At 49.9% G+C, this 27640-nt stretch overlaps 1 protein-coding gene across 5 annotated transcripts; it reads left to right on the top strand.

The window, feature by feature from the left end:
• Nucleotides 1-1329: 1329 nt before the first annotated feature.
• Nucleotides 1330-24454, top strand: LOC149357320 (uncharacterized). 5 transcript variants are annotated; one of them, XM_089584539.1, is made up of 11 exons: nucleotides 1330-1413; nucleotides 2933-3019; nucleotides 3099-3171; nucleotides 4345-4389; nucleotides 6506-6625; nucleotides 9933-10022; nucleotides 10543-10575; nucleotides 11443-11548; nucleotides 20466-20687; nucleotides 21285-21409; nucleotides 24269-24454. In XM_089584539.1, the coding sequence occupies exons 2-11, from the start codon at nucleotides 2966-2968 to the stop codon at nucleotides 24424-24426; spliced, it is 1026 nt and encodes a 341-aa protein (XP_089440665.1). In that variant the 5' UTR covers nucleotides 1330-1413; nucleotides 2933-2965; the 3' UTR covers nucleotides 24427-24454. The 5 variants fall into 5 exon arrangements, with proteins under 5 accessions (XP_089440665.1, XP_089440662.1, XP_089440663.1 ...); XM_089584536.1 differs by lacking the exon at nucleotides 4345-4389 and having other exon boundaries at nucleotides 1331-1413; XM_089584537.1 differs by lacking the exon at nucleotides 9933-10022 and having other exon boundaries at nucleotides 1331-1413.
• The last annotated feature ends 3186 nt before the right edge of the window (nucleotides 24455-27640 follow it).

Below are 27640 nucleotides of genomic sequence, written 5' to 3'. Positions count from 1 at the left end.
ACCAATCCCCCTAACCACACCCACCTCCCAATTCCCTTCCCCCTGGTCCCAAGAGTGATGCCATTAACTGGCCAACATACGTCGGGACCAGTATCCCCCCCCCCCCCCCCCCAGAATATCCAAAGTATCCACCATCACCGTATATTGGCTCTGGTCTTCCTCGGTCGGCCCCCGGACTGAACGAACGCTCGATGGAGTTCCAGTGTCTCCTGCGACCAAGCGCGCTCGTGATGCAGAACGGGAACGACTGAAACGCCAAGAACAACGTGCTTCTGGTAAGTAAACGACTACCTCAAACATTAAAGGCGGCACGAAGGTACGTGTCAGAAAGGTTTTCGCCTAAACGCACGTAAGGTTACTGAAGTGCTCCCCTGAGTTTTTTGGAGCACCTGCTCCTGTGCAGAGTTATCATCCCGTCTATAGTCTCAAGGCGGTCTTGACTTTCCACTTGCTCATTGCCAGGAAGTGCGCGAGTGACGTGAACACTCCGTGTGTGCTACCTGGACGATATGCGGCAGGACGCCTCAACCAGCGCAGCTTATGCAGTGTGCCGCTCGCGCGATTTAGAGACAGGACAACGTCCGCGCGGCTTTATATATATACGCGCAACGTTTTTTCGCGTTGTGTAAATATGGGCTGTGATCGCTCGTGCACGGTTATGCTTTGGACAGTACCTGCAGACTCTCACGCGCGGGCTGTGCGAACTTGCTCAGCTTTTGTACTTTGTAAATACTGCACATTGCACCCACTTCTCCTAGCTGTCCCCTACCAGTCACTTTCATTTTCGACGGCGGCAGTTCCAGTGCACAAGATACAGAAAGCAATTGCCGCGGCCGGCAGCACTGTTTCCTTCCTTTTTGTATTTTTCTTTCAGTAAACCCCTAGAGCGCGGTGCTGGAGGGGAGCGGCGGAGTGCTCGCCCTTCGCAAATAAATGCAAATTAGAACAAAATTCATACGAATGCAAAAAAAAAAACTGCGCTCTGAGGCTCCGAGAAGCATGGAGAACTCCGCGCATTCGTCACTGCTTTTGTGTTTGCAAAGCCATCCATGCGATCCGGTAACGCTCACTACCTACGTGTGTATTAAGGTAACGCCGCCACAGAAGCAGACGACTCCACTTTCTCAGCCTTGTCTCCTGGCGCTGCTCAAGTAGAATGCTCAAGCACACGACTTAAACTTGCGCAGGGCATGCTACAAGCCCCATGAACGGCTATGGAGCCGCGAGAGGCAGACGACGCGCCTGGCCGTGCATCAGTTGCTATAGCAACGCGGCGCATGCGCAGAGAATAGTGGAGGAAGTGATGAAAATTACTCGTCTTCTGCGTTCTTCCGCTTGACGGGGTTTGCTTTTCGGGAGCATCATCTTCAAGAGGAACTTTTTGCAGGACAGCATATCGAGCGCGACTTGAAGGTGATCACTTCATGCTTAAACTCCTTATAGTAAACCGCTCTAAAGTGGTTTATTTTCTCTTTAAAGCTGCGGATAATATATGAGCGTTGCTAGGCGAATGATCCTTCGATCATGCGCAGCCATATTTGTTGCGGACTAAATGACCGTCAAGGCAGGAAAAAATTGTTTCATCCGGAACAGCAGCGTCGTTTTGGATCCTTGAAGATACACGACCTGTTTAGCATCGAACTCGGAAGCCTTGGTTATGTACCAGAAGGAAGAGAACCGTGCGATATTGGGAACATAAGTATCAAATGCTGCACAAGTCATGCTATAACCGGAGACATTGATGAAACGGCTTGAAGGCACGCTGTTTCTCGGGGGCTTTCGTTGAGATATTTACGTTTTATTTGAAGTCATCTGTGATTGCCCATGGGAACCTCTTTTTGGTGCAGCGAGCAAGTCTATGCATAAGGTCCAGCATAGCAGGTGCTGTTGGCTACATTTCTAGAGCTTTGTTGACAGGGCCATAGCTAAGTGTTCAAGTGACTTGTTTCTAAGGGCATTCCGATACGCGGATATCATGGCGTTTTTTTCTTCCTCCATGGCGGGAATAGTCGACGACTGTGAGAACTTTGGTTTTGGTTTTTGGTTTTTATGTTCGTATTGTGACCGACGTTGTGAAGTTGTAACGCTGTTTTTTCTCTCGGTGCTGATTTCGTGCAGCCATTTTTTTTGTTTTTTTTTGCGACAGTTTTGTTCATTTTGACCGCGTTTTTTGTTTCGTTAGTCATTCTTGGTTTTGCAGTTTTGTGATTTATAAATGTCTTGCGTGAAATTTTCTTCTCAGTCTAAACATGTGTACGGCAACTACATCGCAAAATTTCGTACCTGAATATTTCCGCTTTCCAGGAAAAAAATGTACGCGTCTTGACCTGTAGCATGCCAGTAAAAACGCAAATAATGCTGAACCGACCTTCTGCCACTCGTTGGCTCTGCCGGCTTTTCACAAAAATCAAGGGAAAAGGTGTATCGTATAAAAAAAGTTGAAATATAACAATGGCGTTTTTCAAAATAGCAATATTAATATTTCTATCAGCTGAAAAATTTTCGCGCAAAATCATCAAGAAATAAAAAAAAATGTTGAAGCAGCTGCAAAAACGAAAGTTAAACGAATAAGCTAGGCCACGGACGATCGACGACAGTCGTTGTGAATGTGGTCTTAACCACAATGCATCCTAATTCCTCGTGCCCTTGGGTATAGGAAACTCTAGTTTATTTTTCGTTTGCGTTCGGCATGTTGGAGGATGGTGCCGCAGGCTATGACACTGTGTGCGCTGCCGCACTTTTTTTAGTCTTCTTCTTTTCTTGCGTTCTTCGATGAGGAAAATGGTTCGACCGATCTTCTTCGTCGTCGTCGTCGTCGCCAGTGCACCCTACGAATGGATGTTCGCCACGTCTCAGTCGCCTCGAGGGCGCGCGATCCGCTGCCTCGCGCCCACGCATTCGGGTTCTGATTCGTGAGCCTGCGCCAGCGCAGCTCGTCCGGCGTCCAGTCGTGCTCGCAGTCCTAATGCCTCTCGAGAAAGCCGACGTGGAAGGTGGCCCGGGACCGTCGCGTGTTGGCGTAAGCCGCGATTCTTCTAGATTCGCCGCTAACCGTCGCCGACGCTCCTTCTTTTTTTTCCCCCTCTTTTTTCCTGCAGTCTTCGCTGTGCGTGGCGGACGAGGTCTTCCGCACTACGGACTCAAAGAACGACGAACGGAATTCGGCAGCCGGTGAGTGAAACTTAACGGCGCGCTCAAGCCAGCACTGGGCGCGGTGACCGGGCTTGCGTGTCGGACGCAGTCAGCTGTTCGGACACTCGAACGCGACGTGGACTCTGTCGAAAGTGGGCTGTCTGAAATCGGCGAGCTCAAACAGCCCGGACGACCACCGACCATACCGCAGGGACTCTATGCAGCCAACAGGTCGCTTTGGTGGAATTTCGCGACGCATGCCTCCATCGTGGTCTTGGCGAGCTGGTGTGTACGAGAGCGCTCGTCGACCCGACTTGGGGCGCCGCTGTGTTCTGCGTAGCCGCGCGCGCAGTGCGACGCAGCGGTGCTACAGGGGAGGCTCGGCAGAAGTGCCGATGAGAGAGGACGTTTGCGGATATTCTAACAAGCCGACATGGTCGTGGACCGGCGCGTGTAGACCTTGCCTCTCGCGCCTTCTCGGCCACGGCGCCGCGCCCTTACGCGAGACGGGAAAGGCACGCGGCTTCACCAAAGGGCGTTCTCGAGCCGTGGGTGCCACAGTTATGAATTTGAACGGACTGGTGCTGCGGCAAGCCAACGCGCGTTCACGCTTTGAAGCCACGGGTCAGGTCTGTCGCGGCGCATGTAGCGAAACCGACGCACCCGCTCTCTTTTGCCGCTAATCCTATCCACAGGCGTAACGTGTGATTACGTACGTGTAATTCGAGCCGCTCCTTGCTGTCGGACTGACTCTACTCGGCTACTCGACTCCCGGACACGACTCGATGGCGTTTACATGAACCCGGTAATTGGTTTCCTACTCGGAAGACTTAACTCGACCCTGTCGATTTCGTGTAAACGCCGCTAGCGGTCGGGGCGTATGGGGCACATTCCCTGGTACTACTGCTGGAAGTTTGTTAACAGCAACGATTAGAGGCGCCCAGTCGGATGTTTCAGACACTCGTCTGGTGGTCGAGGGCTGGAACATTCAGACGCAGTACATCACAGAGAAACTTTCCATTAGTAGCGATTCCCCCGACGATTCCCTTCCCTTGTCTGCTCCCTCTTTATAGATTGCGATTAACTTGTTCGGTACCGGCTCATCGTTCCACAGGTGTAGCCAAGCCTGAAGGCTCCCCTTTTGAAATATCGTGAGCTGAACGCGCAGGTTTTTGCGTATCCCTAATTGCCTATATTTGCGTCCATTTCTAGCCAAGGCCCCGATGGAACGCAGCAGAGAAAGTGTCGTCGCCGTTGGTAAGTGCTGGAGAACTTTTTCTTGCCTTTCAAAAGCACTCTCATATTTTTAGGAACAGCTAGCGGCGCCTTTGTTTCCGCTGCTCACTGCCGTCTCATACGATCACATACCCTCTGCGCGGAACACAGATTCCGTTCCTAGCAACGCAATGTGTACTCTAGCGTATATGCACAAAAGGGAGACGCACAAGCGTTGCTTCCAACTAAAGTCTGGTTCGCAGTAGCACATCTTTGTTGTCTTAGTTCGTCTCGATGCCTGATGGTATTTGGCTTGCGCGAACTGCGGGGGTATGTCATCCCGCCAACTGGTATCTCCCCCCAGTAGATTTCATTGCTCTTAGACGCGGATCCCTGAGGCCAGTGTATAACACCGCTGTCCACTTCCTCACGGGGATCACGGAGTCCCTTTCGGGTTCAATTTCATGAGTTTGAACTGAATGGCGAGAAAAGACTGTTCCATTTTTAAGTCCAATTTTCTCAGCCGAATAAACATCGGCATAACAAAAATAATAAACACAGAATCAATTTTTACTGAGAATACATATTGGATGAGTTCTCCTGAGCGTCTCCTTGAAGTTATCGTTTTCTTTGACCTCCGAGTGTTATTGCTTCCTCACTAGTGCTCGGAGAAAAGCACGTGCTGCCTATACTTTTATGAATTCTCGGCAGGTAGCATTTGCAGTAACAATCCCGTCCTTGCATTTCTTTTCCCTTGTCATCAACTGGACTCTGGTCCAATCAGCGCGAGACCACGGTCTGAACTACGACAGACACTCGAGAAGCGCCAAGTGCGCCTCACAGGACTCTCCAGTTAATGGCATCGACCTATTGTAATGATCGTCAACCGGCTTGCACCTGACAAAGGCAACTGCTGGGCGGTTGACTGCGACGTCATTGACAACAGGCAGCGCGGCCATTGGCTGGAGGGTGCATTTTGAGGAGCACTTTAAGGTGCACTAAAGAGGAATCTTAATTCGTCTTTTTACCGCGAGAACTATCTAAACGTTCCGAGCATTTTCAGAAACTTCGAATTAATGTCCTGTACAGCCGATTTCTCTAATTTAAATCGGATTAAGCGTCGCTGCTCCCGCCTTTTTTTGAACTCACCGCTGAAAGTAGGAGGAGTCAACTAACGCGTGGAGTGCCTTTCAAGCATGCAGTCGCGTGGCGGCTTCGCTTTCGCTTTTATTTTGTTTTTTTTTAGGTTTCTGTGAATAGATAGATTCAGTCAGATACTACATAGCTGCAATTTACGCCCACGGAAATAAAAATACGCTTAGACTCCTTGCTTTCGCCGATCGCTACGTATCACCGCGGATGGCAGAGCGGCAAGCCGCCACGGGACTGGCTGAAAGGCACTCCACGCGTCGGTCGACTCCTCCTACCGTCAGCGGAGAGCTCAAATAAAGGCGGGAGTCAGGACGTTTAATCCGATATAAATTACGGAAATTGGCCGCACAGGACAACATAATTCGAAGTTTTTACGGATGCTCGGAACGTGTTCATCGAGTTCCCGCGGTAAAAACACGAGTTCAGACTCCTCTTTAGTGCACCTTTAAATGCCGCTTAGTTCATTATTTGTCTCAGACTTTGTGTGTTTCGGAAAGGCTAGCTCTAGCGCAGGTTGCTCACTGGAGTCCCTTGCGGCGCACATACAGAATATGTGGATATACTCGCGTGCTCTCGAGTGAGGCGCACGAGCGAAGCAACATTTGTCGCACTCTGTCTTGCTGCATCACAGTGTTGCAAATGCTGGGTTTCGGCATCGCGCGAAGACTGCGCTGCATACGCGCCAGAAACGACGGATGCGCATCTCGACGAGCGAGTCAATCGTGTTCCACGTGTGTGGCCTGCACTTGGCTTACGCTTGAAGCGTCACTCGCGCAGAAAGCTGTGCTATCCGATCGTGCCACCCTAAGGCCAGAATGGAACTGCGTAGGGAAATGCCTTGCATAGTCCGCCGGTGTACCGCTTCGCAGGGTTATGCAAACGCGTGACATCAGGTGGTCAACTTGCATGATTGCTCTGCTCGATTCCGGGGGAAAAAAAACGAGCCCCTCGCTAGTTGCACGTGTCCGTTGCGCTCATCCTTTGCAGCGGTCTTCTTCCCTCCCAGATGTTCCCTGCGAGGAGAGTCCCGAGGAAGGTGAAGCCGCGGACGATGATGACGACTACTTGGAGATCGTAGACGTCACCGGAGGCCTCAGTTCCGAGGAGGAGGAGGAGGACGTGAAGAGTGAGTGCAGCGCCGCAGTGCGATGAGCGTGCAAAAGTGGGACGAACCAAACTCTGGTGGGATGCGCACAGCACGGGCGGTAGAGGATGTAGGGGGTGAGGAAGTCTGCGAACGAATCCCGGGCGCGCGCGAAGCACACCGCATATGCGAAAGTCGGGATGCCTTCTCAAGGCTGGACTGTTGGTAATCCATGAAGGGAGGGGCTGGCAGACATACGCAGGCTGGGTAAGTCCGGTAGGAATAGGTGGGACTGTGACAAGTCTGGTGCAGGTCCGAATTTTGGCAGTCCAACTGGAGAAGGGCAAGCGTAGGCGAACACTCCAAGCACAAGTATGGTAATCGAAGATGGTGGGCGAGTGCACAACAATAGCACGGTAGGTAGTTTGCGTGAACACACTTGCGCACACACACTAACAGCAGCTCGGCTCCGGGGTAGGGCAGTGAGAAAGTCCGCTTGTGCAAACTTGAGGAAGAGGTTGGATGGTCTGGAGAGCAGTCCTTAGTGGATGAGAATGCTTGGGGGATGATGGAGATGAACGGAGAATGGGCCGCCATAGTAGGAAAGCATCCGCTTGAAGGTCTGTAGGTCAGGTGGTGGAAGATGAGGCGAAGTTGCTCGCCGTCCTTCTCCGCCGTCCTTCCCGTATGAGGAGTGGTCCGGAGAGAGCGACTGGAACACTGTAGGACGTGACTCTCACGACAAGGTGCACTCGCACAGAAAGAAGTTAAGCACTGGGGTGAGCCACGACACAGGACGGTACTGGACAGTAGAAGAGTTATGCACTGGGGTGAGCCAGGAAATAATACGACACCACACGGCACATGACAAAAGGAGCAGAACACTGCAGTGGAGGGACGTCTATGGGGGGACAACCACTCAAAGAGCAGTGGCCGGTCATGAATGGGGTATGTTCCAGTGATGGCGAAAGGAGCACTGTGGGCGTGACACTTAGGGCGAGGTATATAGGATAGGATATGCATTGGTGGGAAGGGGCATAAGATGGCACTGACAGTTTGTACAGCCACTTGACACTGTGCCCTGGCAGAAGTGGATGTCAGACGGACTGAAGGCGATATTCGCGGAGAGGACAATTGAGAAATGCATATGAGTCGGGAACAGTAGTATAGTACACGAACAGAAGATATAGTACACGCACTCGCACACACCACCAAAAAAAAAATACCCCTCACGATGAAAAGACAAAAGCGCCAGCGCTGGACTGTTCGAACCCTTTCGTTACACGATGACATTGTGGGCTACTTGGCGTTTTTATCTTCTTTGAGACCCTCGTACGGAAGCGTACAAACCTCTGTAATCGCACATTTACTTCCTCAGTGCGTGTGTGTAGCAAAGGAAAAGCTCTCCTGCTTGGAGAGGGCCAGCTTTTTTTCAATTTTAAGCTTTTTGAGCGGGTTGAATTTAGTGTCTGATTATAGGTGTCTGATGCCTTTTAACTTTATGGTCGCTGAAGCACAGAGCATATACCATGAAACTTTGATTTCTCCAGTCAGCTGCGGCGGCAGGGGTAAGATCGGCACAGGCACAAAGCTAGGTCGCTATCCCCCCCACTTCTCGCGTCGGCTTCGGCATGCCGTTCCGGGTTCCTGTGCGTCGGTGACTTTAGCAGTGTTCATGCTTGGCACTACCCAGGGGGAAGCGACGGGGCCCAATCAGGATTCATCTCCTTGATCTGTAGCTAGGTGGTCTCCATATCAGCGCACACAGTCAGGTTACACAGAGGCTCAGCAGAGTGGAATGGTTGGCTTTGTTGGTGCATCATTCCTTTTAACACTGTAGCGCGACAAAGGAAAACGGACACATCGACAGAAACGAACAGCGCCAACTTCCAATAAGTTTTACACTCCAAAGGCATCATAAGGCATCATGCAGACTAGAGAGGTTTCGCCTGCTCACGTGTGTCCTAATCTGTGAATCTTACGAGGGAAATATATTTTCCCTCAGAGGGAAAGGAAGCCTCCCGACCCCCCGAGCTTTCAAAACATGCTGAGGAGCCCTAACTTGCTTGAAATCTGCATCTTCTTTCTGCAGGCCGACACACAGCACCAGCACTTCCCTGCCCCCCCCCCCCCTCTCCCACCCTTCCTCTTTCTGTTGAGGTGCCCAGATTTAATTCATAATGTGTGGCTGTGTACTAAACCGTCAACTGTAAGCACTTGCAGTATGATTAGCCCCAAAATAAAGTGGGCAGAAATTGAGCTACGCGTGAATTTTAGCGCTCTGGGAGCCGAAAAACACCCCAAGCAGCCCAAATAGCCCACATAACCCGCTACGAGAACCTCTGCTTTAGTCGTACGTCTTATGCGGCATTTGTAGTTTCTATGTCGGGTTCTTGGATACTTTCGTTCTTTCGTACCCGTTACTTCCATGGTTGGACAGTAGGTATTGGCACGCAACACAGTCGGCGCAGCGGCCGGGTTGTTGACACACAGTGGCGTCATAGCAGGCCTCCCATTGGCCCCCTGCACTTTTTTCATGTTGACAGTCCTAGTACTTTCTGTTTTTATTCGAAACGCGTTTTTTCCAGCGATATGGGGCACCCTTATTGGCTGATGTTGGTCGGGCAGCGGCGTTGGGCATTGACTCCTGAAAAAAAAATCTACCATAGTTTAGGTTTCCGCAATTTGCTCATTTTGAAAAAAAAAAACGATCTGATTTGCTCTCAGAGTTGCGCAGCACGAGCGTGCACAAGGCAGGTAGTGTGGTTTGGAAGTTGTGAGCACTATCCCACTTTCGTCGTCGTACTGAGAGGCGCCGAATGTTTCGGTCTTCGTGTCGTCTCGACTTCTCTTTTTTATGTTGACACACAACGTCGTGTGTAGAAGACGGCGCGGCCCATTCCGATCGCTAGTGCGATAATGCATTCGCTTTCCGCGGAAAAAAACGCAGGTGTGCTGCGCTATGTCAGTGCACGTCAAAGAACCACAGGTGGCTGAAGGTAATCCAGAGCCCTCCACTATAGTCTCTGATAGCCCGTGTTGCAGCTTTGTGACGTCAGCACGTACCACACACCTCTGCACGCAGGTGGTGCAGCAAAAGTCCGGTCAAGGGAAAGTCCTTTTGTCCGAAGCAAGTGTCGTCAGTGCCCAGTTATCTGTCGCCCCGAACAAAGGCACCTTTTGGCATTGTGAATGCGCACACTCTTTGTAACTTCGAGGCACATTTTTGCCTAGGCTAAACGCATCACGTGGTCCGGGCTGTGACGAACAGCGCCTCTCACTATGCCGATGAACACTGAGCAACACAGAGTCCGTGTCGCGCCTAACGAGTCAGTGTTTGGGTGCGCAGACTGGAAGAAAAAGGCCGGCAAGGGACGCGGCAAGAAGGGCGGTAAGCGCGGGGGCCGCACCAGAAACTTCAACGAGCTGCGCTTGGAAGGTAAGCACGCGCACCGACATTATTTTTGGTATCGCGACACTGTTGGCATGAGCGTTGGATACTGAGGCAGTGCAATTACTGGGCTTCATCATCGTCATCACCCAATGTCCAGTGTCCCCCATGTCCCCCATGCCAGCTGCGGCCACCTTCTACCAGCAAACTTCCTCTTCTCATCCTCACATCTGATTTTTGTGCTGCCCCCTGCTGCACTTGCGTTGAATCCAGTCCGCTACCCTTACCGACCATCGGTTACCTTGTCTCCGTATTGCATGCCCATTTCTTCTTCTTGATTTCAACTAGGATGTCACTAATCAGCCTACATTTCCTGGCCTACTCGGCTCCTTTTACATGTCTTTTAACAGTCGCTCCAAGTGGCGCAACAATTCCGCTGCTCTGTAGCCAGCAGCCTCCAGATGGACACCTATAGCACCTCATATGCGCCAAGGAATCGCACTGCAAACGTGGTTAGCGTTTTCTAATCGCGTGTGTGTGTGTGCGTTTCTTTTTTCTTTTTTTCCAGACTATGTGCCGGAGGAGTGTATCGAGAGCCTGGGTAGGTGTCTCGCTTTCTTGTATACCTCACTTTCACCTCGCAGGATTTTTAAGACTCGTTTTTAATGCACAGCGTATCATGATTCCATTCCATTTTACTTAGTATAACACAGAGTTAAATAAACACTGCTTCGGTGCTGTTTTAGCCTTGTCGTCCTTGTACCATTAAACTCCCAACTAACTGTAGCTAATTCGCAAGACGTGAACTTAACGGCGTGAAGTTTGCACCTTTTTTCTCTAGCCGATGTAACGGTGTAGAATAACGGCAGCCGTGTTCTATGGGTGTGAGGTCAAATGGCACACAAGCGAAGAAAATTACCGTGGCAGTTGCGCGATCAGCTTTCATTGGGTTGTAGAACCGTACAACTCATCAGCAATACCTTGCTTCGCTCTTGAGTGTTAGTGTTGAGAGTCTTGAGCAGCAGTTATATTTTACTGTTCGTGCATACGCTTGGCCTCTGCTCTTTCTGACGCCCCATTGCACTTCTTTTTGGCGGCCTAGATCGTTTCTCAGGTTTGAAATACTTTTCAGAGAACCCACACGTACGCCTCTCGCGTGTCGCGTCTTGTATCCGTTTATTTTGCGGTGAATTATCTGGGGGGACATGTCGCGTGAAGGTGTACTCCGCCCCTCGTGGGTTTTGCTGCGCCAGGCGGCGAGTCCTAGTAGTTTACGTGCTGGTTAAAATTACACGGCAACAGTGCCCACGCTGTGGCGGGGAGGGGCTTAGAAAGCAATTCATTGCGACGAAAAATACAATGCTCGAAAGACTGAGGGAGGTGGAGGGCGAGTGGCAACGGTGAAATGGGATACACGACGCACCACGGGCGCCGTTCTCACGGAAAACTTTTTGTTTCCATTTTGCAGAGAAGAGGGACAGCTGCAGCCTGGCAGTCACCATGAGATACAACGCGCGCTCCGTTGACCTTACGGAGCTTTCTGGTGACATCGTCAAGTTGGTTTTCAGGGGGAAGTGAGTGGACCAGACTCCTTCGTATTTCAGTAACTCGCTTCCAGTGTGTGCGCTCGTCCGCACGTTGTCTTCAGACGCGAAAGCCTTTTACAGAATTTACAGAAAGCCTTTTATAGAATTACAGAAGGAACTGCCCGCGTACGTCTTACACGCTCCGAGCATTCTTAGAAACTTAGCATTATTGTTCTGCGCGGCTTATTTCCCGATTAAATTTAACTGACCTCCGAGAGCAGGAGGAATCAACCAACGCGTGGAGTGCCTTTCAGTCAGTCGTAGGGCGGCTTCGCTTTCGCTTTTATTTTTTTGGGGGGAGGGGGTTTATGAATAAAGTTTCATTCGCTGAGAACCTAGCCGCAAATTAGGCCCGCAGAAATAAAAAAAAAACGCGTGGAATCTTTGCTTTCGCAGATCACTCCGAGTATTATTACTCCTCCGATGGCAGAGCGGCAAGCCGCCACGCGACTGGCTGAAAGGCACTCGACGCGTTCGTTGACTCCTGCTACCTGCGGCGGTAGGTTAAAAAAAATGCTGGAGCCGGGACGCCTAATTCGATTTAATCGGGAAATCGGCTGCACAGGACAATAATTCCAAGTTTCTAAGAATGCTTGGAGCGTGTAGACTGAGTTAGAAGGCGCGTTCACACTGGCGAGTCGTGGAGGTCGCGCGACACAATTGAGCCGATTCGTCACGGAGGGGGAGCCCCGAACAAGTCGCCAGTGACCCTTTCGGGGCAGTTGCTGACTGATCGATTTCTTGCGACGCGACATGTCGCAGAGCTCCTCAACCAATCCGTGGCGTGGCGTGGTATGGCGTCACGTCACTTGACATTGATATCCGGGTTCTTGCTCCGCCGGGAAATTCAAGCCATGGCGGGCGGCAGCCGCCCCGTTTTAGGCGTCCGTGTTCAAACATACACGCTTCGGCGGCAGCATTGCGCCTTCTGCTGCATACGCTGTTTTCTACTTTTGGCGAGACGTTCGTGTCTCTCTTGTGAAATTTTCCTCAAAGGCAATCTGTGACGTCGTAAAATATTTTTCTCATTCTTATGATAAGCAGCACCTCAATTTCATGTGCGGATAAAAAAAACGGAAACGTGGAAAGAGATGTCGGAGTTGTCTTGAATATTTACGCAGACAAAGGTTATGCGTGCTTATACATGCATGCTGCCTTTCGTGATATCAGGACGATTACTGCGAGTAATTTTTCCTGATTGACAGTTAAAGATATGGTTATTCGCGATTAAGTTGCTCTCACTATGCGTTGTAAGGTAACGCGTATGTACCCTTTGCGTTTCGTCCACGTGTGGCAGTAGAGGTACAGTGTGTTATACATGGTGAGACGAACGCAGGAAATTGACTTTTCGGTGGCAGAATTCGTTGTGTGCACGCCGCTGGATATGGAGACGCTCGCGTGGCTGGCTATGCCTGCCGCCACCGCAAGCACATGCGCACACACAGGCACCTCTGGTCTCGTCGTTACTGCACTACAGCTTTCGGGGTTTTCAAATCCGTTCGTATACCTTCATGTGCGAGCTGAAGGCGGAGAGGGCACTCCCCCGCCAATTCTCGTTCGTAGAGACTCGCCTGTGAAAACGCTCGGCGCCCGTCGCGAGTCGGCCAAAGCAGTCGCGCCAATGTGAACGCGCCTCAACTCCAATTTCGCCGGTCATGTATACGATATATCGAACTGCGCGCCGCGCTCCTACAAGTGGCGCTTCTCCAAACAGCCCTCATCGGTGACTTTTCCCGCGCGGAGTTCTGCGCGACCTTGTTCACCTGCTGCACGCGCTATAGCGCTGTGAAACCATGTTACGAGGTGAACGTGAGGTGTGGTCGAGAGTGGTCCCCGATCTCTTGTATTTGTTTTCCACGCCACAAAGTTGCCATGTGGTATAGCGGCGGCCCTCGCTGTAGTGCTACGCTCGCTTCGCCGCCGAAGGAGTTGCGCAAACCAGCTGTACCCTAATTTTATGAGCGATTATTCTATTTACAGTGTGCTGGCAACAAGACTAGGGATCTTATGATGGGAAGTGCCTAGTTCCAGAGAACCTTCCGCCACGGATTAAGGAGGTCAGGCATATGCCTGTGACCGGCGCGTTGCCAGCACGCCGGCGGGCGGCACGCCACTGCAAGAACCGTCTCACTAGCGTGGTTGCCGAGTATTCTTGCTTGTAGCTTACAGATAGGCTTATCTACTGCCATTTTTTATACATCGAATTATCGGTACATTGAACTATTTCCAGATCCCCTTCGAGTTCGATATATCCGGATTCGACTGCGCTTTATATTATAATGTTAGAACGTGCCGCTGTTGCGATCGCGTATGAATCTAAGGAACCAATTTTTCCATACGAAACGCATGAAAAAATTTCAAACGCCAAAGTGTGCTCAGTCATACTTTAAAGCGATAGCTGTAAGGCTCCCGTTCCGCGGGAAATACGGCGTCCGACGTTCTTGTGTCGCGAAACTCCGAATTGGTCGAAAATGTTTGACGTCACATGTGGAGTCATTTAAACAATACATTAATCGTGACTACTTTCCGGCCGCAGCGGCCGAATTTCGATGGAGGCGAAATTCCAGAGGCCCGTGTACTGTGCGATGTCAGTGCACGTTATAGAACCCCAGGTGGTCGAAATTTCCGGAGCCCTTCACTACGGCGTCCCTCACAGCCTGAGTCGATGTGGGACGTTAAAATAAATCAAAACAAACCAAATCGTCATTACAAGTTCGCAACATGACCCAGCGTCATTACGACATATAAGCATATAAAGTAAGTTAACTGCGCAGAAAACGAAACGGTTAATTATGGTGGAGAACTGTACGTTTGCCCCTTGGATTTCTAGTCAGACACGCTATCCCTAGGCCACGCAAGCACGTTCTTAGGCTTGGTCAAAGCGGGCTCTTATATATGTATATGTTGTGTGGTCTTTCACATAACTGTGTTAGCTTACGACTCTGCGCTATTGTCTGTGTGCGATTAGAGAGGCACTAATTAAGTTGTGATTAAGTGAGTAACAAAGAGCATGTCTTAGAAGAACTTGTTGTTGGGCTAGTTGGTAGTTATTCATAATTAAATTCAAAGGCGCCAAACCATAAGCACACACACACACAGGAGAAGAAAGACGAGACAGAGCGCCACTCACAACTGATTTAATGTGCAGAAAAACACGTACATATATGTCACTGTCGGCGCATGCGCAAGGAAGACATCCAGCTTCATGAAGATAAGCAGCGATCAAAAAACGCTTTTTCAGCCTTATACAGGTTTATCGACGTTTCACTGACGCACAAGTTGCCCCTCTTTTCGATATGGAATGCTTCTATCAGTTCCCTGGCTTTTGTCACACTACTCTTTGCCAAAATCCGCACATCAGAAAAGCATGGTTCACAAGTACGCGACGGGCAGGTTCTGATGTGCATGGGCAAATGGGGGCCATCTTTATTCTGTTCTACATTCCTTTGGTGTTCTCTGATCCGCTCATTGACACATCGCCCGGTTTGTCCGATGTAGGAACTGCCGCAGGAGAGGGGAACTTCGTACACAACCCCTACCGCACATTTCGTGAACGGTCGCCCATGCCTGGTTCCGCAGCCACTTTCTTTTACTTTTTCTTTTCTTTTGGCTATTCGAGAGCAAAGGCTTCCGAGCTTTTGGGGGGCGGTAAAAACGAGTGGCACCCCATGCCTACTCGCAACCTTCTTCAGATTGTGGGCCAACTTGTGCACATACGGCACAGCCACCGGTCTCACCTCTTCTCGAGGGACCTCCTCCCCTACTCCTACTACCTTCTTCTTCAACTTCCGTAGGAGGCTTTCGGCAACCTGTGTCACGACCGAACCAGGGAACCCAGCTGAAGCCAGCCTAACCAATTGATTATCAAAACTCTGTCGCATTTTGTGAACACATGACTTCCCTAGAGCAGACTCAAGGCAAAGTGAAGCAATTCCTCTTTTAACTAGTTTTGAATGCGAAGAGTCGAATGGCAGAAGCCCCTTTTTTGCACGTGGAGCATATGCCCAAAAACGTGCAAAAAAGGGGCTTCTGCCATTCGACTCTTCGCATTCAAAACTAGTTAAAAGAGGAATTGCTTCACTTTGCCTTGAGTCTGCTCTAGGGAAGTCATGTGTTCACAAAATGCGACAGAGTTTTGATAATCAATTGGTTAGGCTGGCTTCAGCTGGGTTCCCTGGTTCGGTCGTGACACAGGTTGCCGAAAGCCTCCTACGGAAGTTGAAGAAGAAGGTAGTAGGAGTAGGGGAGGAGGTCCCTCGAGAAGAGGTGAGACCGGTGGCTGTGCCGTATGTGCACAAGTTGGCCCACAATCTGAAGAAGGTTGCGAGTAGGCATGGGGTGCCACTCGTTTTTACCGCCCCCCAAAAGCTCGGAAGCCTTTGCTCTCGAATAGCCAAAAGAAAAGAAAAAGTAAAAGAAAGTGGCTGCGGAACCAGGCATGGGCGACCGTTCACGAAATGTGCGGTAGGGGTTGTGTACGAAGTTCCCCTCTCCTGCGGCAGTTCCTACATCGGACAAACCGGGCGATGTGTCAATGAGCGGATCAGAGAACACCAAAGGAATGTAGAACAGAATAAAGATGGCCCCCATTTGCCCATGCACATCAGAACCTGCCCGTCGCGTACTTGTGAACCATGCTTTTCTGATGTGCGGATTTTGGCAAAGAGTAGTGTGACAAAAGCCAGGGAACTGATAGAAGCATTCCATATCGAAAAGAGGGGCAACTTGTGCGTCAGTGAAACGTCGATAAACCTGTATAAGGCTGAAAAAGCGTTTTTTGATCGCTGCTTATCTTCATGAAGCTGGATGTCTTCCTTGCGCATGCGCCGACAGTGACATATATGTACGTGTTTTTCTGCACATTAAATCAGTTGTGAGTGGCGCTCTGTCTCGTCTTTCTTCTCCTGTGTGTGTGTGTGCTTATGGTTTGGCGCCTTTGAATTTAATTATGAAAGAGCATGTCGGTGAGGGGTGAGTGTACACGAACGACCTTCTTCTTGTGTCACGTGACATTGGTGTTCTAGGGATCTGGCAACATCAATAGAGCACGTGATCAGGCAATATGCTAATGAGACAAGTGTCCGCAGTCGCTGACGCGACCCATTAACGCTATTGCCTCATACCCTTAGAGGCGGAGCTTAAGTGTCCCCCATATTTTGGCCACACCTCTACATGACCCCCCCCCCCCCCTCCGCAGAAAGCTTGGCGTGCAGCTTTCAATCTGCTGGTGCCCCTCGGGTCTTATGAGCTCGCATGTGGTCGCGCGGACTGACAGTAATTTTAAGGCGGATAATGTATTTGCTGTAATCGCTCTGCGGCCCTCAGACCGACTGGAAGAGCGACCACTCGCGTTCTTACATGATGTGCCTTAGGCATCGAGGAAGAGCGTCTCAGTACGGCTCTCTTTACTGCTCAGTGACGAGGACCGAGCCCATTGTGCTTACTTGCAACATGAGTAATGTCACGGGGATTTTACATTTGTCATGGGACCGTCAGACTGCGAGCTGTCGAGCTGCGACAATACAAAATATGTGCAGTCGGCCCTCATTATAACGAAATAATGTATGTAACGAAGGAATAACCACTCCCCTTTGAAGCCCATTTGACATCTCGTTTTTACGAAGTGAAATTTTCTTTCAGCGGGATAGAACGAACTTCGAGTGAACACCACAAGCCATTTAGCGCTGGGCATGTAAATTCGTAACGGTGCTTAACACGTGCATACCTATTCAGAGTAACAGACTGCAGTTCCTCCGTGCGCAAACCTCCTCGCTACGTACGGCCTACTGCGAGTGCGCACTGCTTCTCTGGTTCCATGTGCAGATCAGTTACCATTTTCGCATTATGGTCTCAAGGTGAAACCCGTTCGGTAGTGCTCTAGATCTGCATAACGGTATCGAGAAGCAACGGGAAATGAAAGCGTAAAACAATTTCCGTTGACCCGAAGGCGGCCATCATCAAAGCTTTCGGTCTGTCATGTATGCATATCCCTGTCGTGCGAAGAAGTGTTGTCGCCCGCGTGCTCGTGAGCTATGCCGCGAAGGCAAACAAAGCAAGCACTCGCGACGAAATCGGTGCTGCGCGCCCTCTTTTATAGCGGCACCAAGAACGAACGCAGCTGAACATCATTCCGAATAGGTCGGTCCTCGAAGACCCATCCTCTTGGCTCTGAAGCTCATGCGGCCTGCGGAAGGCACGAGCGCGCATTGGCAAGGCTGACTTACTCGGTTGGTGTACGCATATTCGGCCAGGTGGTGGGCGCTCGGTTCAGTAATGCGCCCGCAACGCACATCGGCGGCACGCTAAACGTCGTCTTTGTTGTTCTCGTTACGCAGAGTGGTACGTAAGCCCACTGGCATGCGACAGTTGCAACCGAAGTCGCGTTTGCTATGTCGAAGTAGTAGCTATAACGAAGAAATCCTGGAGATTCTCCAACTTCGTTGTAACGAGGTTCAGCTCATTATTGACAAATAATACTAGTACCAGCACCCTTTCGCCGGCCGCTGCGGTGGCTCAGTGGTTATGGTGCTCGGCTGCTGAGACGAAAGACGCTGGCTCGATCCCGGCCGCGGCGGTTGAATTTCGATGGAGTTGAAATTGTAGAGGCCCGTGTACTGTGCGATGTCAGTGCACGTTAAAGAACCCCAGATGGTCGAAATTTCCGGAGTCCTTCACTACGGCGTCCCTCATAGCCTTAATCGCTTTGGGACGTTAAACCCAATCAACCAACCACTACTCCTCTACGATTGAGTTTTTTTTTTACTATACCGTAACTACGAGCCATGCATAAAATGCGAATTTCAATCTACCTGCTGGTTATGTGCACGCATGGAATGCTTAGTTCATTACTTCGGTGCATAATTTTGGAATTGCCTATAAACTTGAAACTTGCACGTGACTTCAGTATGAACTGCAAGTTTATATCAGCAGCTAGGAAGCGCCCTGACCCCCCCCCCCCCCCCCCTGCTTTTCTTTCTTTTGGTGGTGCGTTTGTTTTTCTTTTGTGAACATTTACTGTGTACTTTTCCTTATCATTGTTTCTTTTTTTGTATTCCTATGTGTTTTTATTGCGAGTGCTTTCGATTACTGGTTTGTGCTCATTACGGATGCCTGATGAAATACATTTTGGATTGGACAGCATACTATCATGTCTAGAGTGGAAACATTTTGCATGAATTTCTTGTACTTTCAAAATAGAGATGCTTTTGATTACTATTTTTTAGTGCTAAAACAGTGAGAACGAAAAGCTGATGCAGACCTTAGCGGAAGATGCTAAGCGTCAGTGTTAGCATCTTCGCGTGTTGGCCAATTTAAATCGTCTGAGTGCCGCCATGAGAGCGGTATCAAAGGGGATAGGAGGCACACCAGCGTGTGAGTGGCGTTAAGGCAGCACCATGACCACCGGTCGACCGTCAACCAGACAGCACGTCAGCACGTAAGGACTTGCGAACAAGCTGTGGTTGTCTGAGACGATATCACTGCGTCCGTGTTCTCGGAAGGTGGAATTCTAGGGGCGCCTCGGAAGCCCTCTTCGTTTACATGAACCCGACCGCCGCAGCGGTTCGAGTCAGGCGTCGAGATGAGCAATTCTCCCCCCACCTCCCCCCCCCCCCCCCCAACTCGACGACTGGGCATTTACACGAACTCGATACCACTTGCGGCGCGCCCTCGGGAGTAGAAAATCGGCTCCTGATGCACTTTGCCCAGCACATTATCCTATTCCCAGGCCTGGAAGCGATTATAAGGGGAAAGGGCCCAGCGAGCCAGCCCAGTCCTTGCTGTCGAGCTGACTGGGGCCGACCCGACAGACCGACTCGACCCGAGACTATCGAGTTCATGTAAGCGCCTTAATTGGATCAGGTTTACACAGCTACAGCAGAGTGCAATCTCCTGCCTTCGAAATCTGCTTCGTTTCATACTGAATGCGCGACTAAAAGTACGCGCTGATTTGTGCGAGCTTATGGGAAGCTGTTGAGGTGGAAGCATTATAGCGGCCATATTGCACAAATGGACGCTATGCATTTAGGGATAAATTTGACCTCTTTAGTTTGTTTTAATAGGCAGTAGCTATAACTTTTTTAAGTCTTGCGCCTTAAAAGGTTTCATTTGGTTTATGGCGAGTTTAAAGTCCCAAAGCGACTCAGGCTGTGAGGGACGCCGTAGTGGAGGGCTCCGAATAATTTCGTCCACCTGGGGTTCTTTAGCGCGCACCGACATCGCACAGTACACAGACCCCTAGCATTTCGCCTCCATTGAAATGCGACCGCGGGATCGAACCCGCGTCTTTCGGGCCAGCAGCCGAGCGCCATAACCGCTGAGCCACTGCGGCGGCTGCCATAAAAGCGATCGCAAATTCCAAGTTCCCTCTTGCACATCTTTTTACTCGTGCGTAGAAAGCTTACGCGGGACTCCATCGCGTTAAGTGCAAATATATTCTATAAAGCTTTTTTAGAAGGGGTTGAGAAAAATCGCTTGAAACAAAATTTGAGAACTACGCGCAGCCTGGGTCTTCAGTGCACTGATAGTCCACACATTGGTGACGCTTTAACTGCCTCGACTGGCGAGTGTCACTGTGCCAGCGGAGAAAAAAAGTCGAGCTAAGAGTTCACTCCTCGCATCAGCGTACCTGCGCGCCGCAGGAAAGAACGACGGGCTGCTGTATAGCAGCCAATGGCCGGAATCGCAGCCCTTCATCGCGCAACTATACCTCACTGCGAGTGAGATTGGTGGTGTCTCAAGGCACAGTGGCATATCAGAGCTCTTGTGAAATTCCGCAAGCAGGGCTACTGTAGCCAACCTCGCCGTTGCTAGAGAACCCGGAACACGGCCTTACTCGCTGGGTCTATATACAGAGTTACTACAGAGACACTGTGCTTTCCACCTGCCTCGTATTCGCTGGCCGCAGGAAGGCCTTCGCCCGTTACCTGAGCCCGGCGATAGCCGCGGCCAACTTGAAGCGCCTCCAGAAGCACGTTGGAGGTAAGCTGCTGCAAGTGGAGAAGTGCGTGACGAACAGGTCCGCCACGGTCGAGAACATGCTGGACGTCTTCCGGCTGCCTTATGACTGCTCCGTGCGCCGCCTCAAGGAGCACTTTCCGGGGGCCCAGGTCCTCATCATCAAGAATGGGTGAGCACCTTGCGCATGACTGACAAACAGCCTCCATTTGTGGATGTCAGTTGGCACAGAGGCTGGACAGGATGCATTGCTGTCTTATAACCTGTAGGTGAAGAAAGGCCAAATCGCTGAGAAATTTATGTGGCGGTGATGGAAGGCGCATGTGAGCAGCGTGGCCAATCGCGCGCCCTGCCCCATCCGCCGATTAAGTCGTGTCCAGAACCGTGCTATTGCGCACGTTTCCTTGCTTGCCATGCAGAATTCAAATGCAGGCATATATTTTGGTGCAGTGACGATAGGTTTGTTGCAAGTGAGCGCTTTTTCGTCGCGGCTGTGCGCGCATACTGTAGCTTTCCTTGTCGTATAGTTTTCTCCAAGCAGCTCACCTCATGGTTTCATTCACGGCATGCTAGCAGGTGTCGAGGGAGTTCCGTACGAATACATGGCACGCTGCCGCTAACATGCCGAGCGACCATTTTGTTGTCTGCACACGCTGAGATCGCGGAAGCGACCGCGGTGTTATTGTCGGATAAATTCCGGGCAGTGTGGTCGAAATTACTGGCTGGCTATAGATGTCGTTGTGCAGCTCGGGTTGTTTGCCTCTTCTAGATTCGCTCGTCTCGAGTTTGACAGCGTCGAGGAAGTCCGACGAGCCCTGAGAAGACCCGGGAGTACTTCCATTGATGGGCACACCGTGCGCTTCGGTCTCGTAAAGGAGCGCCCGGAAGAGGACGGTAGGTCTCATTTTTGGCAGCTCTGCTCGATGCTATAGAGTACTCGATGCAGGGCTTGTTGGTTCATGCTAAAAAGGAGGAGGAGGAGGGAAGGTGCGGGGATCTGTAGGAAGGACGAAAAAGAGAGAAAAAAAAAACAGGAGATCAATGGGCTTCACAAAGCAGTAGGGGTATATAAAAAAAAATGGGGAAGGGAGGAAAGTGAACCAGGATAAATGTGAAAAGAGGTATGGACAGAAGAAAAGATAAAGAACGAGTGAAATCAAAAAAGAAACTAAATAAGGTAAAAAACGGAAAGCAATCATGGCAGGAACCAAAACACGAAAGAGAAAAACAGAACCCGTAGCTGCCCGTGGCCGCTTCCTGTCTGAGTGGACCTAGGTCTACGCGCTGGACCAATGACCGTGGCTCGCCTTTCTTTTACCCCCGCATCCATCACATTTTTGAAGGCGTACCTTTTTGTTGCGAAAGAAACACTACGCTAGTCGCTGAGTCATTTCGCGGAACTCTGAAAAGGCCAAGCTGCGCATGCGTGAGGAGCGGGTGACGTCACACGGGGCACAGCTGGCGCGCTGGGGCCGCCGCCGCGCCCTCTCCATCGCCTCGCCGACAGTCTCTCTCTCTGTCCCTCTTCCTTTCCTGAAGAAAATGAAAATTGTATTTAATTTTCATTTTCTTCATTACTTCTCTTTCTTCTTTCACTCCCACTTCCTCCCTTCCTGTACGGTGCGGTTCAGGTGTCCACCGAGATGACAGAGAATTGCTGCGCCATTTCCTTTCCTCAAAAAGCGTTGCGTTCAAGTAGTAGTAAAAACATTTATTGTCACAAAAGGAAGAGTTAGGGAGTAGGGGGTTGGGGATAGATAGATGTGGAGCTTCAGTGGTCGGTCTTCCCTAGTCCAGGATCCCGTTGGCCTCCGCCGCTGCCTTGGCCCTCGTCACCAGCATAAGCTGTGTGCTCGGGTCGGAGTCAGCCAGGAGGGCCTCCCACTGCTCTAGACTAGGGCTATTTACCTTTGGTAGCAAAGGGCTTTTTTCACAGCCCCAGGTGGCGTGGTACGTTCAAAGGGTAGGGCATCGTGCCGAACGGGTGGTGGCGTTCCGCGGACTCCCTGGCAGTGCTACAACACGCTGTCGCGTTCCACTCCTAGAGGCGAAGCTTAAGCATCATTATTCTGCGGTTAATTAGTGTTTAGTCATTAATCAGTAATCAGCCATTAATTAGTAATTTGTTGTTATGTGTGACGTCATCCAGTGGTGACGTCACCATTGCCACAGAGGAAGTCAAAGTGGTGCGGAAAACGCTTTCGCCTCTACGCACTTAAGACAGTCAAACTGCCCCCTCAATATTTTTAGGTCGAATTGAGCTGTCCTCTCAAGTGCTTCAGTGAAGCGCCTTGTGTCGCCCTTGTAGTACATCGTGTAACCTTGCACCAAGTTTGAGTTGTTTTGGTTCAGTGCGACCGCTGTCTTAACAGGACACTGAGGACAGCTCCATAAAGTTTATGTTCTCATAAAATTGATTCCAACTTGTGACATAAAGGCCAAAAGGGCTTCCTGATTGCAGTTTTGAAGTGAATAGCGAGTAGCCTAGCCTCAGAGATACGCGCTTTTAAAATTGTGTTCACGTCATTGCGGTTAGGATATGGAGTCAGTTGGCGATGGTGATACCTGTAATTTTTAGTGGTACGCGGTAATCTATCGACGCAGGTCAATTAAATTTGTTCCTAGTGTACCTTCAAGTCAGGGAAAGAGGAACGCCGACAAAAAGGTGGTTGTTAAAAAAGTGGCCTTTCCGTCTTCTGCAGAGTGATTTTTTTCAACATTTACAGAGTTTTATTTTAAAAACTGAGAGATAGTTCGGTGCTGTCTGTTGACCTGGATTGCACAGCAAGTCGGACATTATGTACCTCATATGCATCAATATTTAAACGATTAACTTAAATTAACTAATAAACTTTTTTACTTCAGGTTTTAAGGGTCAAGGTTTTATTGCGAAACTGATGGCCGTCAACATAGTAGGTGAGCCCTGATTTTTAAACTTTCTTAATCGGCAATGTGGTTCCAAATATCGAACGCCAAAAATGCGCATTTGAACACTTGTTTAGTTGGCTTTCTCTCATTAACCAATTATAAAATGACGTCGCTGCGCGTGGTATCGTCGCCGAAATCAAGTTAGCTTCTTCTACATCATCAGATACACCAGCTGAGCCTGCATCTGATGCGTAAGAAGTGCGAAGGAAGTCCTTTTATAAATGTGCAATGCAGGGTAGCCTACTCAACGAGCTTGAAAATGCTTTATTTTTGACGTTCGTTATTTCGAAACACATTGTCGATTAAATAAACATAAAAATACAGCTCACCTTCGATGTTGACGGTCATCAATTTCGCAGTATAACTTTGTCCCCTTAATTAAAAATAAAAGTTAGTTAAATTTCGAAAATATTCTAATTTTGATCCATACGGGGTACATAATGACCGCCTTGCCGTACAATCCAGCTCAGCTTACCGCACCGACGTATCCCACACAATATTTAAAATAACAATCTGTAAATGTTAAAAAAAAATCACCCTGTATACGGAAGCCTTGTTTACTCTTGAGCGAAGAAAGGCTGGCATGCATACGACCGTCGTGGCTGGATTAAATCTAAGGTTTGACATCTTGTCTGGTCGGGTAGTAAATTCGCGTCACAAAGCAAAACAGGGACGCTCACCAGAGGCGCCTTCCATATACGGCGTCGAGTATAGAGTAGAAACGCCTCTCAGCGGAGGTGTCCGCTGGCGCGTTGGCGTGGACGTCTCGCTAGTGCAGCTGCGCTAGTGCCTTGCATGCCTCGATGTGTTTTTTGAACGGCGCAGATGAAGACCTCCGCCAGCAGCACCGCAGCGACGGTGGCGACGGCGGCCATTCCTCGTCTGGCCGCCGCGGGTGGCAGGGCAGCCAGGCCTACTGGCACAGAGGCTGGCGTGGCAAGGGAGCCAGCCGGTGCTTTTGGAACCGCCGCGGCACATACTGAAGGCAATAAAAGCGAGCTCCTCCGGCTGCCTGTTGTGCTTGTCTGACGGCAACACAAGCCAGCAAAAACGAGTTGGCTTGTAAGGCCTGGGGCGTACGCAGACAGTGTCAGTCAAGGGCATGCCATATGGTTTTTGCGTTGGCTCGTGTGCCCACCCGGGCGGCTGCACCAGAAGCGGCCACCTCACCTGACATGTGCGCCGCCGAACGTCGTTTGCCTGTGGCTGAGCGCGCTCAACTGCCGCGTGGCTAACTTGTCCTGTCGCCTTTGCAAGCTACTCTTTAACCCGTTCCTGGCATCCCTAGCCTGCAAAAGCCGTCTTCTTCTTATACCTTTAAATGCATTAAATATTCCTGGTGAGCTTCGCTGAAACATCCTGTGTGCCTGTAAGCAAAAACAGTAATCTGAGGGGCTTCCCGCGTTGAAAACTGACAGGAAGTCGCAGGGGAATGAATACTTTTTGTGGTATCGTTGTGGCCGAACCTTAAAACTGTCGCCACACTTAAAAGGTGGGGTGAAACTTTGTTTGGTCAAAAAATTCAGTTTTGAGATTTTTCAGTCATCTGATAGAGAATTTCTTTATCTTTCAGAAAATATACAACACTTGGGTATTCGGTCTTCCAAAAATATTTTTTTGTCCTTTTTCTTCGACACGTTTACAGGAAAAGTGGGTATATCTCGACCACTGATCTCCACTGTGATCTCGACGCAATCTCTTCGTTTCCGATACGTGCAGAAAGTCAATGCTCTGAAGGTTTCGGTTTTGAATTTATTCCTGTGAGTAGTCCATTTGTAAGCCACTAGGGATCCTTCTGTTGCTCTTCTGTTTATGGCTGCGCGCTAATCTTTGACGCTGTCCCCTTGTGCTGTCGATGCACTAATAATTATTCTGGGTGAGGTGTCCTGAAACCATCTTTTCCAGTCTCAAAACAGTTGAGACAGCTGTCGATGGTGCAATTACGTTCTTTAATGATGGAAATGTAGCACGAGTAAGGGTGCTGAAACATTTGGGAGCCACCCCTGGGCCTCGGTGTGTGTCAACGCTAGCATCTATAGACAGACGGAGGGTAAAAAAAAAATGATTTCAAGCTGAGATCTGAAGCGAAACAGGAAAGAAAGGACCGCAGAAACAATGAGAAAGGTATGGCGATGCTACCACTTCAAAAGACAAAAGACTACAGCCCAGAAAATTTTTAAAGAATAAAAATGTTTTCAAGGACTTTACAGGCGTTTTTCTCAAAACAACATTTTTGGAACTTTGTGTACCTTTTTCTCGAGAACTATAGGGCACAAGCAAACACAATTTCACTGAGGCGTTCATTAGTGGTAGTTACATAACTGGAACTAGAATAAATAGTCTAGGTGCATTTTTATTTTTTCTAGCATAAAAAGACCGGTCAAAAGTGGCAATTTTCATGCATCGGCAAAAGCAAAAAAATGTAACAAATCTAGTTTTTGTTGTAGGAACATAATTCTAGTTCCACTTCTGTGAAGCATTTGTTGCTACCTTTGTACAAAATTGGAACACTCTGTGGGTAGTAGATCTTAAATAAAAGGTACAAACGTATAAAAAAGTAAAAAACAAAAATAAAAAAACAGCTTTAAAATTTTAAACTAATTTTTAACTCTACTGCAAGCTGCGACAATCTTTAATATTCTTTTCAAATTTTATGACCATAGCTTTTATTGCTACTGCAGTACAACCAAATTTTGAAACTCGACTTCAAAGTCTCACCCCACCTTAAACTTTTGCAGGGTTAAACTCTTCAGCGTAAAAGACTGCTAACGATGTCACTGGATCCAGGAATGCAAACCATGGTGGACATTGCTGTCATGGTTAATCGTGTTGGCCATGGTATGCGCAGCTTGACAAAGTGATTCTGTTGCTATGCTTGCTTATCAAGGTCAGTCAAGGTCAAGGATCGCACCGACACGGAGACTTATGCATCTAGTAGGGCTATCGCTCGAAAACCCGAAGGCCGCTCTGTTCAATTCTGACCTGGACTGCCAGAAATGGCTGGTCGCCAGGGCCCTTGATGAAGCCTCGTCCAATGCTGTCCTGTACTAGTGACTCACCCGTTGCTCTTGTGGATAATAAAGATGTTTTCAACAACAGCGGCGTGCCCTTAGCAGGAGAAGAGCCAGAGCCTTCCCAGAACGGACAGTACACTCCGCGGGCACGAGACACCTCTCTCCGTCTGATGGAGGGGAGCGCAGCTCTTGTGCGCCCGTTGCTGCGTGGAGCGGCGTTCCTCGGCGCACCGAGGATAACGAGAGCAGAGCGCAGCGGAGGACGAGAGTCTACGATACCGAAGAGCGCAAGGAGGAAAGCGGTAGCGTAAATGAAGGCCGTGCGGCGGCGACCGGCGGCAGAAAGGAAAGTATTGTTCTGGAGCACGCGTCGAAGGCTTGTATGCGCTACCGCCTTCGGTGTGTCATGGCGATCGTCTCTTCCCTCAGAACTGGCTGAATGGGCTCCTTATCGAAGTCATGTTGAAGGGCAGCTGTGCCGCCGATGCCCGCAGCATTTTGCCGCGCTGTTTTAATTAGCATGTGCGGAATCGTCCTCCTCCCGTTTGCGACCGTTCAACAGTGGTGTGTGAGCTTTTGCGTTAAATGGTGCAGCGTAAGAGCAAATAGCGGGTAATATTGTGTGTTACGTGAGCAGCTACGAGCGCGACTGATGACCAATTCCTCAAAATTTAGGGAATCTGGAGGAGACGAGGGGAGACTGCGAATAAGGTACTGAATCGTGCTACATAACTCGCTGAATTTAGCCCCTTGTCAGGCGGCGAATTTGATGTTATTTCCGACGTATGGCATTAGCCTGAGCTGACATACTTGCTTGCGTCGTTGTCACGTGACTAATGCTGTAATGCCATTTAAAAATGTTTCCAGTGAGGATTGGCTGAAAAGAGGTTCAGCTGTAAGCGCATCGGCGGCGGAACGCAGTGCGCGCTGCCGAAGTCGAAAGCCAGGACCGGCTCTGTTCAGCACTGCCTGCTCTGTGTGCGGTCTCCTAGATTCGAGTACCGCTGCAGCTGCGTTCAAAAGTTGCATTACCGAGAAGCGTAATCGTCGGCTTTTTTTTCCCTCTTTCAATCCGCGCAGCAGGCAGACCGATCGGCAGACCAAGCTGTCACACTAGGCCGACAACGACACCAACGCGACAGATGGCCAGATGTCTTCGCAGTGTCACATGATTCGATGCCTG

This window comes from Amblyomma mixtum, chromosome 3, assembly GCF_055824585.1.
Source record: "Amblyomma mixtum isolate Tamu chromosome 3, ASM5582458v1, whole genome shotgun sequence".
Lineage (NCBI taxonomy): Eukaryota > Metazoa > Arthropoda > Arachnida > Ixodida > Ixodidae > Amblyomma > Amblyomma mixtum.
Note: the sequence above shows the minus strand (reverse complement) of the source record. Positions and strands in the feature narration are given on the sequence as shown.